General features: G+C 33.4%; 1 protein-coding gene across 1 annotated transcript in view; it reads right to left on the reverse strand.

Moving 5' to 3' along the window:
* The window catches only part of LOC141899784 (myoferlin-like), a 36,899-nt gene that overhangs the window by 18,239 nt on the left and 657 nt on the right, over nucleotides 1–18,003 (reverse strand). Inside the window, exons 3-22 of the mRNA XM_074786307.1 lie at nucleotides 15,460–15,551; nucleotides 14,508–14,610; nucleotides 13,104–13,170; nucleotides 11,118–11,284; nucleotides 8,345–8,539; nucleotides 7,970–8,020; nucleotides 7,012–7,158; nucleotides 6,735–6,778; nucleotides 6,543–6,625; nucleotides 6,360–6,463; nucleotides 6,220–6,288; nucleotides 6,078–6,121; nucleotides 4,446–4,522; nucleotides 2,237–2,337; nucleotides 2,040–2,153; nucleotides 1,855–1,954; nucleotides 1,571–1,773; nucleotides 1,376–1,482; nucleotides 1,067–1,262; nucleotides 524–676 (exon numbers count right to left, since the gene is read on the reverse strand). Coding sequence (XP_074642408.1) covers nucleotides 524–676; nucleotides 1,067–1,262; nucleotides 1,376–1,482; nucleotides 1,571–1,773; nucleotides 1,855–1,954; nucleotides 2,040–2,153; nucleotides 2,237–2,337; nucleotides 4,446–4,522; nucleotides 6,078–6,121; nucleotides 6,220–6,288; nucleotides 6,360–6,463; nucleotides 6,543–6,625; nucleotides 6,735–6,778; nucleotides 7,012–7,158; nucleotides 7,970–8,020; nucleotides 8,345–8,539; nucleotides 11,118–11,284; nucleotides 13,104–13,170; nucleotides 14,508–14,610; nucleotides 15,460–15,551 — 2,217 coding nt within the window. The remainder of the gene's footprint in view (nucleotides 1–523; nucleotides 677–1,066; nucleotides 1,263–1,375; nucleotides 1,483–1,570; nucleotides 1,774–1,854; nucleotides 1,955–2,039; nucleotides 2,154–2,236; nucleotides 2,338–4,445; nucleotides 4,523–6,077; nucleotides 6,122–6,219; nucleotides 6,289–6,359; nucleotides 6,464–6,542; nucleotides 6,626–6,734; nucleotides 6,779–7,011; nucleotides 7,159–7,969; nucleotides 8,021–8,344; nucleotides 8,540–11,117; nucleotides 11,285–13,103; nucleotides 13,171–14,507; nucleotides 14,611–15,459; nucleotides 15,552–18,003) is intronic.

Below are 18,003 nucleotides of genomic sequence, written 5' to 3' on the forward strand. Positions count from 1 at the left end.
TGAAAGCAAATCACCATTGATGGAAATATTACAAATGATCAACGAATGAAACAACGCAAGCAAGCTTTTATCACTAAAATGAACTTGATTGTGAAAATACCATTGATTCTAAATCTACAAGACGCCACAGGGGAACTAAACCGATATTAGATAACATATCCAGGTTTACTGAACAAAATGTTCTAAAATGTTAATTCAAAAGCTTAATATTACATTAATTCTTTCATCATCTTTACCGGTACATATCATTATATATTTTTAAGTCAAACTGTACTCATTACATAAGAAAATAGCAGATCTCAACTTGTCGAAAACTTAAACTGAATCTTTATCGAAATCTTAATTTATAACTGAAATAGACCTACAGGAGAAACACGAATGATGGTTGCAGACGAACACAGCACAAGAAAACATGCTATTGATGATTTGTTAAGCATACATTTAATTGAATACCAGAATGTCTATCACTTTACTGTTCCCTGTATCATAACCCTGACACAGTTTTCAAGATTTTTCTTCTTACCTTCAAGAATATTGTCTGCTCGATGCCACAGTTTTTACCGCGCAATTCAGGGTTATTCGAGTAAAGAACTTCATAGGCGGGAATACGGAAATAAGCAACGCGTCTCTCTCCGCAAATCATCCAAATTACTACATCTGGCATACTATTTTGAGGCTGAAAACAAAAAAGTGTCGTAGTTTTAACTTGTAGCACGACAAAAAAGTAAGAAAATTATGGTATCTTTATTTTCTAAGTTATTCTAAAAATCATATTGACACTGGTTGTTTTGTCGAGTCTGAGAGTAGTAGGTTCACATAAGTGGCATTCAATGTACATATAATGATCATCCAATTACGTATTACGAACACACTGTCCTATTGATCAAAAACCAACATTATATATCCAGTTATTCTACATCTATATACCGGGTATATATATAACAACAAGAACAAGGATCATATATCAGATTCTATTTCAAAAGTGGATTCGAGCAATCATAGATGAAATGGATTATTATTATACAGGTAAGGTGAAAAGTTGATATGTAGAATAAGAAATAGAAACCTCAATTGTGACATTTTTCAACTGTTGTAAATAGTTCTCCATCTCGTGCATCGCCTCTTCGACATCGGTCGCCGATTCTCGCAGTTTTGTCGCCTCTTTTCGTATGAATCTCAGCTCGTTTTCACGAAGCGTTTTCAACATTCGGTCAAGGTCGTTCTGCACAGACTGACCAGGAGTAACTTCGGGCAGTTTTTTCCTGATGAGAATAGGAAGAAACGGAACAGAATGAAAACTATTTTCATGATCCGATTTCAACCAGATTTAAATTTTCAAGCTCAACTTCAGTAGCTCAATTCTGAATAAACTTACGTGCAGTCTATGACAAGCTGGTCTAAAGCTGATATAAGTAACTGGGCCTGTTCTGGAGTCGGTAGATTAGCTTTTATTCCCAACTTAACTTTCTCAATATTTTTTTCCTGGAAAATCAAGCAAAAGGGTCAATAAGCCGGTAGGCTTCTTAAGTATCCTAACTATATTTCTGGAATTAAAATCTGTAATTCTCACCAGACGTTCGCTGATTCTGTATAACATGTTCAATGCCTCCAGACGGAAGCTGATATCTTCCCAATGTGAATCAACAACAGTGCAAGGTTTTGTATTTCCCCAAGGTAGGAAATGATAGAATGTTCCATCAAATACCGCATTTGTTGGTTGAGTAGTCGACGGACAAGGAGGAGTATTCTCATCTAACTTATTGCCATAATTTCCTATAAAACACATCGACAAGTGCCAAAATGAATTCCAAATTGCGAAATTCTACTATCTTCTGCAATGTTTTGTTTACGTACCAATGCTGACTTCAAACTCAACAGCCGAATCTATGGACGTTATCATCGTAGCATTCAAAAAGGCCACATGAAGTCGATACTTTCTTCTTCGTAAGAATTTCTAGAAATGGAAATGAATAATTCTCAATGGAAAGAGTAAACTATGCATTTATAAAGAGTCATCGTAGCTATAATACGGAACATACTGCAGCACGTAGCACAAAATCGTTGTTCAAATCTTCGACATCAAGTTCAGGCATTTCACCCAATTTTGTGGCCAATTCAACCAACACTCGCCCGCGATACGCCACGCCTTCACCCTGATTCCAAAATAAATTTGGTTAGAAATACCTAAAAGGCTTATGAATAATTAAAGGTCAATGGTTTTATAAATACATCTTACCTTCCCAAGATTGAGGTCATCATATTCATCAGGTAAATCAGAGTATTCTCTTGGTGAGCCATAAAAGTTAATGAAACATGGACCAAAGCATGGCAAGAAACCTGCAACAAATTGATTAAGTTTGCAATTTTCTAGAATATAAATGTATATCGAATGCCAAAATCAAACCCAACAAATGTAGCATTATTTCATATTGATAATCACACCACCACCACCTCTCAGTTCAAGTGACAAATTATTTTCTTACCCTCGTCTCCTTTTCCTGTTTTTTATGTTAGTTTGTTAGAATCCAAAGTAGCAAAAATACAAAGGAAAGAGGAAAGGATATGTGTTAGCATCAATTCATTCTATATGGCCATGCAACGTGTCAAAACATGTTTTACTAATCATCTGACCGATTATTATAACGCTAAAGCTAATTGTTTGCTGATATTTTTCAAGCCATGAAAAAATATTATGTGTCATTTGGGTACTCTTTTACCGAAGGTAAGTAGTCAAGCTATTGATTATGGAATGACTGATTCAATATATCCATAATGACGCCAGTCTGTTTGTTTGTATAGTTCCGATGTGCCAAGGACTCATGTACCAAAAAATCTAACCATGTTCTAAACTACATGTGGGATGTGGATGATAAAGCTGGTGATGAGCAATCAATTTTTGGTGTAAAACTAATATTTGTAATACGCTAAGGACAAAATGGATATGTATCAAAAAGACACGTATTTTTGTGATCGACTTAAATCTTCAAAGGAGTCATAGGATTTATCCTAACTTTTTGTAACTTCTAATCTCGGGTATCATGGCACATGCTCAACACCCAAAGCAGAGATTTAGTAAAAAATATATATTATATATACCATGTTTCCCTGAACGATATAAATAAGAGAATTATGATAGCTAAATACAAACTGCAAAAGTACATCATTGGCTTTTAGCATATTTTTCAATACTTGAAATTTGAGAGACACAAAAATGAAAACTTAAGACCTGAACATTTCATTTTTCATACAGCTGAGAAAGACTAAGGCCATTACCGATATGTAGTGGAGGTATAGAAAGATATCAACAAAGATCCTGGTAGACAACAAATTACATAACTGCCTTTTGTCTATCATATCAAATGACATCAATGATTTCAATAATATCGATGTCTACAGCATCAAAATATTTGTTTATATCTTATATCAAGTTTCTTGTTTTTTTTTCAAATAAAAATCGAAGTCATTTCGAAAATTGCACAATTGCAATGACGGAAAATATTGCTCACCGTAAAATGCATTTGAAATGTAAAAGAAAGCATGAAAATTTTACAATCTGTTCTTGAATGGAACAAGTAGTTATATATGTGAAAATTATGCGTTTATATTAGTGACTCAGCAGGAACACATTAGAATCCACGTTAGTTATATCACAGGGTTTATGAATTTTAAGACTTATTGATGGTACCTATTTCATATGAACAGCTGATGGTAATAAAATACAGCAATTCAGGGAAAAATATCATAAAAATAAATAAATGACCGAGATGATGTTTTAGAAAAAAACATGCACATATAATTGGACGTAGAAAATAAAACTATAATCTTTGTACCGAAGTGTTGATGAGAGAGTTTGAATAAATTGATTATAGATTTTGAAAAATAATTCATTTGAGAAAGTTTTTTAAACCAATACATGCATCAGTGTATATCACCAGCAGGTAAAGTAAATATTCTTTGTTTTTATTCAAGTTTTTATGATTTGATGGAAATCAAGTTTGATGAAATTTTCAAGCAATATAACCGTATGTACCTTCTTCGGTTTCATCATCATCATCATCATCATCTGTATATACACACACAGACACACATGAAACATTGTTATTTAATTGTCATATTTATCTCTTCGATAGTGAAAGTGAGTAATTTTGTGAGCATTGTGCACTTTTCATCTCTGTGTGTTAGTTTTTTATTTAATGTGTTTTTCAATTCAAATGTGATTCACTCATATTTAACGATACCTTTACTATATTCATTATCTCTCTCTAAATATGAAATTTATATCGTAACATGAAATACAAAGATTTTCTAATGTTTTAAGTTTAGAAGATATTTCGTGGTCAAATCTGCGCGTAAATATCGCATGTCAAAAGCAAAATCTAAATTCTAATCTAAAATCTACAGAACGATTCTTTTTTGGACGAGTTAGGAAAAAAAAGAAAATTCACCCCCATCGCCTTGTGCGGAAATCTGTGAGATAGCGATATACGCTGTTCCGATAGGATCATCTTCCGTCATTCGGTCCCTGGTAGCAGCAGAAAAAAAAGATGAATCAACACGAGATTAGTCATGCATAATAATGAAGATATTAAGAAGTTATGTCGAAGAACAATTGCTGAAACAATCATAGAAATATCATTCTTATAAATAGCAGTAATTCAGATGATTTTTTTAATTGAGCCGCATGAAAATTGAATACTGGAATCAGTTTAAAAGATGCAGCGTTGAAAACCATGCAGTACAGTATCAGAAGCGGTATGTATATATCAATAAAGAGAATCATAACAAGTGGGTACATGCGAAATTCAGTTGCAGAAAATGTGTAAAATTTTTCATATGAAGTAATAACATGATATACAATACAACAGAAGTTGATCAGTAAATGTATGTACATGTACATGTGATTACATGAAGACAACATATACATTACAATGTATATCTGTTGATTATTTCTAATTATTTCCAAATAAGCACATTCATCATGCTCGTCATTCAGAAGAGGAAATTTGAAATTCAACTATGAAAAAAAAAACAACAACATTGCATTCATAACTTCTATCTGTGTTATACTCATGTGACTGCAACAAAATCAGTTAAATATTCATACAAGAGGGTTACAAGGTTGAACAACATTGTGTTCTGATTGTTAATCTAATTAGTAATCTCACAGAGATAATAGAAAGTCTTTTCTGATATCTCCGTGTAACGGGTCGTATTCTATGTGAAAGGACATATCCAGTAGTAAAACTTCAAATAGCTGCTTTGTTGAGCTATAACGTCAGATTTTAACGGTTGGTTGAATAGGAGTATCAGATGCAAAATACGGACACCTGTTACAAACCAGCACACCGATCAATAACGCGAAAAACAGTTATTTCAGCACTTTAAGGACGTGCATTATGGATAATTTCTGTCTGGTATGCTGCAAAATTCACTGTACTAGTAACTGGATATGCCCTGATCTTTCTAACTATACGAGTAACCATCACCAACCATAATCCCCTTGAGCCGATAAGTTTCGGATATCTACAATAGCAGTTGCCATGGTGTCATCTCCAGTTAAACGGTCCCTACATGCACATAGACGAGAATAAAAAATTTACAAAGATATATCAGAATGATACAGTTGAGATGGTAAAAAATACCGAGGATCCACTAGGGCTACCTTAACCGATGGACCTGGTTTCAAATAAGGATTTGATGAAATATGAGTAAAATTTGGATAGGATTTCGTTTTAAATAGCCGATGCAATATATTCACATTTTTCATCAAACCACCAGTTAAAAAGCAGAAATACATAGTAATATAGAAGATTTTCTTCAAACACGTATAGAAGATGATATATAAAAGATTATTTAAGAGATTTAAAACTGTATTCTGTTAAAAGATTTTTTCACTAATTATTAGCATGTAACTACACTGCACACTATTTAGTCAAGTAAGTTAGATTATCTAAATACATTGATGACTTAAGTTATCTCGTCTATCACTATAAATATTCATTATATCATTACCAAGTTTCTGTCAATAAGAGCCAAACCTACGCCAATTAGTTTGAAAATCTAAAATGTATCCTTACCAATCCTTGACTTGTAGTTTAATTCTTTCACACATTGACGGAAACTGAGAGGAAAATAAAATCAGTTTAAAGGTTTGTCTTGCCATGTTTGATGCTCTGATGCCAGCGATTGAAACAATGATCCATAGCTTCACAGACTTACCCTCAGTCCAAGCCTTAGCTCCTGGTTAAAATCCGGATGATCACTACAGTACATGATCTTTGTTCGTACCTAGAATCATCATTTGACAAATTAGTACATGATAAAACCTATAAGAGCTTCCACGTTATTTCTTACGTTACCTCTTTGCCAGCAAATGAGAATATAACATAAGGATCAACAAGTTCTTTCTTATCATCACCCATTCCAACGAATTTCTTCATGCCTTGCATAAAATCCGAGTCCACTGAAATATTTGAAATATACACCTCCGTACAATATGTTCATGTTAAAGAACATTATTAATCATAGAGAATCAAACTCACTTCGTGGTAAGTCTTCTGCCTTAAATACTCGCAGGACAAATGTGGCTGGTCGTAGCTGAACTCCAGCTGGACGGAGCAAGTTCCTAAGAATAGATATCCAAATACATTCATTTCATTTTGGAGAACAATTATTTGAATATTTATAAGCTTTTCCTTCAGTTTTAAGATTGATAATTATGATCGAATACTCACGACTCAATATCTTCATCGTCATCTTGCGACACTGATTTTGAGCTCTAAAAATGAGATTTTTGGGGGTTAATCAGGTACAACGTAAAATCAAGGCGCAATCTATTTTCCAATCATTTTGAAACAGCGTGATAGCTGTAACAGTTGTTATTACGTTTTGTATTAATATCAACAACCGACATACATGTATATAGCCATAGCTCGTACTGGGTATTTACTTTATTTTCAAATACTGTATTGATTTTTGCTGTCGTCATAATTTGAACGAGCAAATACTTACCGGAGCTTCGTCTCCGGGACCCATTACGGTTACCATTACTTTGAGGTAACCTTTCGCTCCAGCCATGGTGTCATCCGGGTCGCTGAGTAAAAGCCATTTGTTCATCAAAGTATGTTGCGGTTCATCATAGACCATCCCGATATCACACTTTAAATTAGAAAAATCATTTCATTTACAAGGAATTCCTTTAAAAAACACTAATAACAATATAAAACTTGTTTGAGACATTTCATGTTATGAGGAGTGGATCGGCGATGAATTTGTATCGGTAAATATAGTCAAAAGTGCCCTATGGATCATGTCTATGGACCAGAACCTCTCAGAATCCACTAAAAACAATCAATAGTCTGAAGAGGTTGCCCTTTGTATGAGTAGTTACCCTCAAATATGGTCTGGAAACAATTTGCCCATGATAAGTGACTAATATCGACAAAATATGTTACTGCAGTGTGCAGCAAACCTTACTGCTATAAGTGTGCTGAAATTAGTCATTGAATTGAGAACATGTATTTTCATGTACATATGGTATTTGTTGAAAGATACAGGTATAGAAAACCAGAAGTATCTATTGATTCACCAATTGAATATTGATGTAAAATTCTGTCAATTTAATAATTGAAAAAAAAAGATCCAATAGTCATATGCTAGATGTACATTAATAAATAATAGTACATTAATAAATAATAATATACATCGGGGCAAATCTTCAGTTACAATCAATAAAAGAATTTTCACCAGGAGATTCAAACTGTGTTCATGAAAATTGATATACATGAAACTGTCATTATAGCACATCTACCATTTGCAGGCTAATCAATTTAATTCTGTAAAACACATGTTGAAATATGAAGCCTCATATACATGCGATTCAAATTACCAAAAAATTACGCATGTTCATCAGTCGTATCATAATAGTCAATTTGAACTCAAATAAAATGAGACTATTAGTGGTACTCACCTTGAATCCTCCGATAAGAGCATCTGACCTGAGTTTACGGGAATTATAAACCTATAAAAAACATAAAATAGCGTAGAAAAGTTGCCGAAAAAACAAACATACATAACATAATACTTCTTAGAAAACTATACTGAATTTTTAATCATTTAGAGAATGATAAATCACTTTTGTTTTTCGTGTATAACATTGTGTGATGATAAATGCATACAAATCTAATTTAATTCAAAATATGTGTTTTCTACATAAATCAAATAAATACTTAAATAGTAAGTTGTTGTGCTGAATTGGGTTTAGCTAAGCTACGCATGTCACCTTCAGTACCGAAAGCATTAATTCAAACATGGACTAAGTAATATAAAATATGCAAAATCTTACATTGAAACTAATCAATTCATCGAATAACTCTGCAGGAGATGCAAAGAAATTGAAGAAGGAAACTTCGTTAAAGAACGGCGAATTCGTCGACTTTTTAACCCTTGTTTGACTGTGTTGATTGTAACATTGTATCCTGCACACAGGGCTGATGTTTGCACCTTGTAACTGTCTCGCTTCCAGAACTTTGACTCTGATCTACAAAACATGAAATTATTTTGATAAATCAATGTGAATCTGATGACATTAATGAATATCTTTCAACGCATTACGAAACGGTCGGAATAGATATTTTGAAAATACATCGGCCACATAAAAATAAGAACAACCATTAACTTTTTAAAATATATCGATTCAATATATGCATGCGCGTATGTTTGTTAAAATGCTTCAGCAACAGGCTAATTTTGAACACCTGTTTAATAACTAATGTACATTTCTGTATCTGAAATATATATAAGGCTCCACTCTCAATCCCAACATGTTCAGAAAAATCCTCCATAACCAAAAACCGTATTTTACATAATCAAACTAATATAACGTACTTTGAAATTAAAAGAAAAAAAAACCTAGAGGGAATATCTTAGCGAAAAATTGACTATCCACATTTTTAGCAAATATTAGATTAATAAGCATCATGTCTATAACAATTATTATACATCACTGTGAAATATCAAATATTATAAAGACCCAATATTTAACCAGAAAGATGCATTTAACAATGTGTTTTCTCTAACTGATGTGCTAAGAATCCAATCAATTAACACCCGAGTCAAATATGTCAAATATAGATGGAAACTGTATGATTTTATGCACGATCCAGCAATCTCAACAAATTTCCACGACTTTTCCAAGATTTTTTTTAGCTTTTTTTTACAAAATACCCTGACTATTCCCAGACTTTTTTAAAGAACGGAAAATAATCGCAAGTACTTAATTACATACTTGCCAATCTGTAGATTTATCTTTATTCAACAACTGACTCGGTTTTTTTGAGTGAGTAACTCGAACCGTTTTACTCAATTTTTTCGTAGATATTTCCTCGAGTTGAAGAGATTCCGAATCACTTTTATCCTCCACAGCAGCGGGTGCACTGGTTTTACTGTGACCCCCTGTTTCAGCTGGCTTTGATGGTTTAACTTCTGATTTTTGCGGTGGATTTTGTGGCGGATTTGACTCAACCGCGACTTTTTTAACTTCTTTCACGGGTTCCTTGACTGCTTCCCCGGTTTTCGACATGATTAATTTTCGATGTTTTCAAACAATATCCAAATCTCCTCACGAAAAACTATTTATTTTTCCTTAGTTTTGTATCTATTTCTCCAAAAACCTAATATCGTTAGCCATCGTCCATTACAGCATGATCGCAGCTTTCACAGTTGAATCAAACTCACAGTTTTCAATCTACCGACTGACTGGCTCACTGATATTAATACAACTATATTAACTTATGCACAGCTGGCAAATTGCGGTATAGATTTTTTCTATATTTTAACCATGTCCAAGATTTGAGATTTAACACATGCCCAAACAAAATAACCGCCTACAATGACCATGAGATTAACAATGACCATGAGATTAACAAGTATGCACCCATTCCAATCAAAATCAATCCTTTGCAAATGCGAACAATGAAAGAAGCATATTTCACTGGGATACTCTCATTAATGAAGAAAACATTAAGGTTAAAATTATTGAAATATGCTATATCATCATCTTTGATCATCATCTAAATTCACACATGCAAATTTCATTGAATTCATACTTAATTCAAATAATCATGCATAGACCCTTTGATCCTTTCCTATGATTGACAATTCCTAGTTTTTCATATAGTTAGGAAACATGTAATTCTTTGCTAAAAACAACTGAAGCAAAAATGCTAAAAAGAAACTAAACTCAATATAAGAACATAAATTTCTCTTGGAAAATCCTAAATTTCTTGAATATAGATTAAATATGCAAGAGCAGGGCAGGACAATGATAACGAACTATCATAATTTCTGTTCCAACTTGACTATCTAATCATGGAATGCAAAGGATTGTTTGGTTGCTACCCGACCCCGAAATTGGGGAGGGTCATACAATTTAATTTCAGCTTTTGTTATTTCAATTTAATCATTTCAAGAAAAATTATATATTGTGGGTTATAGTATTCTATTTCAAATGCATTCAATAAAAGTTCCATGGATTTATTATTAAGTTATTATTGAGTAAATTATTCATTCTTGTTTGGCTAGGTCACATGTACCTGGTCAAGTAATTACCACGGACATTATATAATTTTGAAGCATAGCCAACCTGCCTATAGAAATTGGTGAAGCAATTTATGTAAATTAGCATGATTTCTAGGCATGGGACACTTTGCACCCAAAGGCAAACCATGAGTAGAGTGCCACTGTGCACATTCTACAGGTAGAATATGGTCAGAAAGTCAGTTTGGCTGAAATTGGATTAAATTTATCTCATGGATTATAAAACTCTCCTCGTGGATTAAATATCTATCATGGATTTAAGATACCGTGAGTAAATTCAATCACTATTTTCTGAAGTTTTTACACTTTTTATATTAATACATGTATTTTTTTTTTGGGATAATTTTCTACTCAAAAACTGGTATCATGCTTTTGGTAAATACTATTACAACAGACACTCATTCGTGAATCAGATAGAGATAGCTCTAATCTTACTAAATGTTTGAGGTTCGGTGGGTTCGGTAAGGGACACCTAAACTGCAGCCAGTTCCTCTTCGGGTCTCAATCTTTAAAACACTCACCTGGAAATCTTGAGGTTTCGATGAGAGTGATTTGCGTAGTTTCCTTCGGATTTTCTTCTTTTTCCGTTTTTTCTTCGAAGGCTCGCCCGGAACTCCCGGCGCATCTTCATCGACGTCATCATCTTCCTCTTCATCTTCTTCTTCACCTTCATCATCAATAGTTACCCCTATTACATATCAATCATGAAAATTAGCTAATGAAAATTACACTCGCTAAAAATCATTATCTAAATTGGAAAAGTATCTTTTAGAAAATAGTTTTACGCTCCCGGTGCACGGCTTAGGTTTGAAATCTCAATCTTTCAAAAGTGAGATCTTAGTAAAAAAACTTTAAAAATATTTTTCATTCATTATTCTCATACTAAAAAAAATACATCCAGAAATGTTTGTTAAAATGCACTGTTTTAACCCGACGATTTGATGGCTTTAATAACGTGTTACAGAAATATCACTCCCTTGAACATATTACTCTACGTATGATTTTTGAATTAATTATCAATTTGGCAAACTATATCAACAAATTTTGATTTTGATTCCATTGCAATTCTAATCAGGAAATTGCATCGTTATCCACTTATGGATGGCTATAATGTATACATTTTGGATTTTATCATGAAGAATAAACAGATAACGAGCAGTTTTCAGCCAAAGACACATCATAATATTATGGATAAATGTAATATACCCGGTGCGTTAAACAAGTACAAGAACAAGAACAATTTTTATTTTGGAACGTTTTTTTTTAAATAGTGTCTGGTCTAATTCATATCTAGGATAGTTCTAGACAAGTAAATAGAATTAGCCTATTTACACACAATCAATTCACACACAGGCGCGAGTGCTAACGCGGACCTGTGCAGGCTTTGTGGGCACGAATTTGTGGAATTTATCATTATCATACCAGCTGAGCAAGTCACTATCGCCCTCTATGCGGAAATTCGTTAACTATACCTGCTGTTTGACATGTACATGCGATTTAAATTGAGAATTGGAAAAAATCTCCATTATTATGAATATTAATCAGTCAAATATAAAAATGGCTGTCATAAGAATTATTGATGTAGTACATTTAATCATCTGCAACCTCAAATAAAAAAACACACAGAGATAAGCAAATTATAGAAAATCATTTTTCGCGTTCCAAAACCATTGAGAGAAAATCATGAAGTAGAAAAACGGATTTGGATGTAATTCTAGTACACATCATATGTAAGGATAGCGTAAAATTTATCAGAGAAACTTCAAAGCTAAGCTTCATTTTTAGGTGCTTATGTGGTTGTACGATAGGGAAATGAGGGAAGGTTGAAAGTAGTTTGATCGTTCGAAAGTCGCAATAATGTCAGTAATGAAACAATTTAATTTCTACTGAAGTGATACGGCAATAAATCTAAATTATAGCCTGATCCTCTTATGAAGGAATCTGATGAATGCAAGCGAGCGAATGAACTGAAACACACATTTTATGACGACTATTACTCTGTGTATATGTGAAGTGCAATAGACAAATTTGCTTAATCAAATAAGCACAAACCATAGAAGACAACAACATTTAACACGACAAGGATTTAAATACCACTAAGGAACTATATATCCATAGCTTCTTAATGGCAAATTATCTTCGCTAGGTCTAGATTTGATTAATCAATGATACCCCGGAGAGTTTTATCTCACCCCGGCTGATCACTAAAAAGTGATAGATATGTAGCGATGCAGCGAGGTTTGTAGTCCCTTAGCAGCAGATCAGTATGCAAGAACACAACACACACACAGTACACATATTATTATTAAACTAGGAGTTATACCTGGCTGAGAGATAGCTCTAGACACTGCATACGTTGAAAATAGATTTCAGATAGACACATTACATATATTTGTTAGTTTATACGGCACCGATAAATCATTAAATCATCATTTAGTAATTGTTATATTTCTACTTCTTCTCGTGTAAGGCCACGATCTTTACCAAAAAAATCCGACCTTCCTTACCTTCTCCGCCACCCTTTGAAGATGTGTTTGTTGGAGCGTTGTAGGTGACCACAAGATTAACCGTTGCCTAGAATTAAGAAATAATCAGTCAACTTCTTATTCTTTCAGTTTATTAGGGCAAGGATATGATATTCGTGTCACATCAAATCTGATAAAAAATCATTTTTGAATGGAAAAAAATTACTGCTTCATTATTTCCCCGATAGTACTGTTCACACACGACAGTGAATGGTAACCATGGCAACTCGACTGTAGTCTCGTCGCCATATGTTGAGTTGTTCTAATTAGAACATTGTCAATATATATATTTATGTATATTTTTATATCTCAAGTGAACAGATTAGAGTGACAGTCATTTTTTCTATTTTCATTAACTGACCATATCAGATAAACCTCTTAATAAGGAATAAAACAATGATTGGAGAAATTTAGGTCATGAGTTCATTCTTATTTCAACATGTATAAGTGTATGAGTAAGCATTAACGAATTTATCCATTGACTGAGATATTGATCCAGCTTTTCATATTGATTTGATCGCTGCCAGCTGGCATGAAAAAGGTGGGCCGATTGTTCCAAAAAGTGCTGCCACCTGGGAGTAGATAAATAAATTAAACAACTAGATCCCATCGATATTATCAATCGGGCATGAAAAGAAAGTTGTTATCCTGACTTCGGTTTGACATCGCAAACCAATTAACATGGAAAAGTATTAATGTTTACTTTATAAGCACCTTATTAAGCACTTATACAAACTATGTAGGGCAAACAAATCATATAATTAGCTTACAAAACAGAAAACAGACAGTTTCGCAATTATAGTCTCTTGTTTTTACCCTGTATCTGGAATGTTACACGTTCATCGCTAAGTTACCCTCAAGTGCCACACCCGCATGTCTATATATGTGTGCCCGCACATACTTTTAGCTCTTCAGACCCGAAGATAAAATTCCATGAATGTATGTGAAGGAGTTATACAAGGACAAGAATTAGTTCAAGCCGCTAAACCTTGCATACGCAAACAGTACTATTCAAGATTTCAGTTGTTATGCGATATTTTGCGATATTTCACGATATTTCATCTGGGACTGTAATGACATGAGATGATGTTTTGCCTCGGAGAGCAGCTAATATCTTCATCACTCTCACAGGACATAAAACCCTCAATGATTGTTAGCAGATTATTCAGTCGCAAGCCGCAATGTAATTTAGTATCGGGCAATGGTTCAGACTTCCTATTCTATTGAGTTCATCTGTCGTTGTTGTCGATGACAAATTACTGATATTCTATCTTCAACGTGTGTACAAAACCAGTAAAGTAATAGAAATAACTTAATTATAAAAATATGCGCATCCTAGGGAGATGTATCGTATGTCGTGTTCATTTCGGTACCGAGTTAACTTACTGCATTAGGCCGTCCATTCGCGTCCATGAGATTGACGTTAACTTGCATAGAGTTACTACCCTTGAGCAGATCTTTGAGCGAGACATCTGTAGTACCTAGCAATCTGTGAAATATGACAAAACATACGCAAATATATCGTGGAGAATAATCAAATAACCTGACAGAGACAAGAGTCTACACTAATATTAATTGGCATTCATTTATCTATAGTCTTACAGTATATTTACCTATGTAACAACTACATATTTACATTTCACATGTCTCAAGTATTGATTGTACACAAGACAATCCGTAGACAGTAAGGAATATGTTCAATTAGGAATTCTGATCTCAGAGAACACGCAATTTATCTAGCTTTTCTGTGTAAGAATGTGTCATCGGTTGTTTCACCAGGAAATTAATTCAGTTGGTTCATAATTACTATTTCAAATAATTAGTTATTCTATTCGATTTCGAAGTAAATGTACTGCTCGAGTTCGTAAAAAATTACAAAATATTGAAAATCGTATAATTTTGGTAAATTTTCCTTCATAGTCTATAATTTCACTCCCACGTGAACTCTTTTCATATATATTCTGGTATTTACATAATCGTTTTTTTGTGCAAGTGAAATCCGGTTATGAAAGGGTCGAATGAACCTGAGTCAATCTCTCAGCATGTAGCTTGTTCAGATGATCAAATCATAAAACGAATTTTGAAAAGAACCGACATATTTCACAAATGCACTAGCGACTCCAGTATGATGTTTGTATGCACCAGCTGTAACAATGACGCAAATAAAATCTGTTTACGATAGATGCCTACAATACGATTCCCACTTCTCCGTAGGTCGAATGAACATAAATATGATATCAGAATTTCTATAGATTTTTAACTGAAAAAACCTGTTTAAAACCATTTATTTTCATTTCTATAGAAAATTGAATTTTATCTTGATAACATCAGTACATACTTATTTGGTCCAATGGTTTCTTTGTCTTTAATTTGTACGACAAGCTTGTCACGAGGAGATAGGGGTTGATTCTTTAAACTGAATTCAAGTTTCTGAAAATAAATGCATAAAAGTACATAATCTTTCATACTAGGACATTCAATATGTTAGGTGAATTTGTTGACCGGCCACAATAGGGTTCAGTCATTTATTGTCAAATTTTCAGCATGAATTCGCTTAGATTCATTAGGATGTTGCCCCTACTCGATACCGAGTGGGGTCAGTCAGCTCATTGAATTCACTGGGACTCATATAATGGTGTTGTATAAATTGCTATTTCGGTTCTTATATCGTTAAATAAATGAATAAAATACAATTGATCTTTCTGCATATGCAAAAATATACAGTCTCGGGAATATTCTCACTTCGGACAAACTGTTATTATGTATGCAAATCTACAGACGGCAAACTAATTCCCTATAGAATAAACCAAATAACGATATTAGATTCATCCAGATAATCACCGTAATCAAATATATATCATCATCTTGGGAATGCAAGTTTACTTCGTGAATTTTTAAGGTTCATCTAATAATAAATAGAGGCTACATGCAGAAAATCATCAATTCTAATTTGGATTAAGTTTTCTGGATTTTTCACTTTTCCAAAACTCTTGATTAAATTAGGCCTTGTTTTTCAATTTCTGTGTAAAAACAGAGTAAATGGATATCTTAAACAACGATATAGGGCGAAAAGAATCAATGTTTGCATTAGACAGTTACCTAATATAGAAAATAAACCCATACAATAGCAAAACAAACAACGCACAAGAGTTTTCTGTCGAGTGTTAGCTTTAAAATACCAATTTCATTGAAAGCTTAAAAAGTGGGTTGAGTTGTCTTTCCTACGGCTGGTTGGAAAGAGGATAATTATCTGAGGCACGATGAATCTATGTGAGATCGGGAGGTGCGAGAACAACATCAATCAACTTAAATATCGTCAATTATTCATATCCCGCAATAATCCTTTATAAATTCCCGCAGTGTAATCATTTGCTAAATCTGTTAACAACCAGGGCAGAGCTATATGAATTCTAACAACATCGAACATCAGTCCAATTTGTTATAATTACGAATGAAACTGGTCGTTGTAAGTCAATTCAAATGTGGCACGCAATGCCTGATCAGTCCCATCATCATCATCGTTGTAACGCGCAGTACAACATAGTTTACAGCGCTGTTCAGTAAATTTGGTTATTAGTAAATTACAGTTGTCAGGTCCAACGACACTTTATCGTTTATTGGTGACAAACAGCCGTGCTGACATCAGAGCAGAAACAGAATGGTTATAAAACCACGTTGTTCATATATCCAGTCATAATTAATACAGTAAAATCCTTTGTTGAGACTAGTTGCACAATAGAATATAAAGAACATGTGTTATAATAGATTTTATGCCACAGTACGAACAGGTACTGAATTGGCTTCAGGTTTTTGAAACCACTCGTGTGAAATCTAATACTTAAATCGTTAGCATTTATTGATAACTTTATCATTAAACCCCTCGACGAAAACAGGTGATGACTCAGGTTTCTTGTGTTCTACTAAAGATGATGAATTCTTCTCAAAATCAAACACAATATACGTGTAAGATGAATATATCAGAGAAATCCCACAATAGATTCAGCCAAAGATGAAAAGTTCAATATTAAAAGAGTACATATTTTGGGCAACATTTCAGCTAAAGACTATTACGCCTGTGATGGCTTATAGTCTTTAGCCGAAACATTGCTCAAAAAATTCTCTTTTACTATAGAACTATAGATTTATTGTGGGATTCTCTCACATAGGAATTCTTGTATTGCTGTAAAAATCATTTTCTCCAAACAATTGAGCAATCATAGTTTAGCATTCATTAACTGTGGATATGTGAATAATTTTTCATATTTGAATCATTTGAATTCATGTTTCGAAGTTCAGAAATTCATCAGGTTCTTTTGGTCGACAACAATACCTCTTCTTCCTGAGAATGAAATGGCATATTTTATCGTTCAAAAACTATTGAAAGGAGTGTACCGACGAATAAACAATATTTTTGTATTATCCATATACAGCCAAATGCAACAGATGATCACGAATGTTTTGATGACGTATCGATTGGAATAACTGCACATTGATTTTCATCGACTCGTTAATATTAGTTATACTTAATCTTCATTTCAATGCGTACCGTGTTCTCCCTACAGGCGATAGCGACAGCTGTTCTGGTGAAGATGATAATGTTGTCAGTTGATCAATAAAGCAATTGATCAGATTATATCGGTTCATTTTCTGACGTCATATTATTTTCATAATCACTCGCCTAGCTATAATTTTCTAGATTTCAGAGGATCTTTTTATCACATGCGCAATTGAAATAATATATTTCCATCGATAATGACGAAAATACCGACCAAAAACATCGCCGTTCTAAGAAACTTTAGGTGTAACCTTTTTCATTGTCGATAAAAAGCACTTCATGAAAATTTAATTCACTTGAAAAGTGTTTGTCGATTGACTCAAGTTT

The sequence above is a fragment of the Tubulanus polymorphus genome, chromosome 2, assembly GCF_964204645.1.
Source record: "Tubulanus polymorphus chromosome 2, tnTubPoly1.2, whole genome shotgun sequence".
NCBI classification, from domain to species: domain Eukaryota; kingdom Metazoa; phylum Nemertea; class Palaeonemertea; order Tubulaniformes; family Tubulanidae; genus Tubulanus; species Tubulanus polymorphus.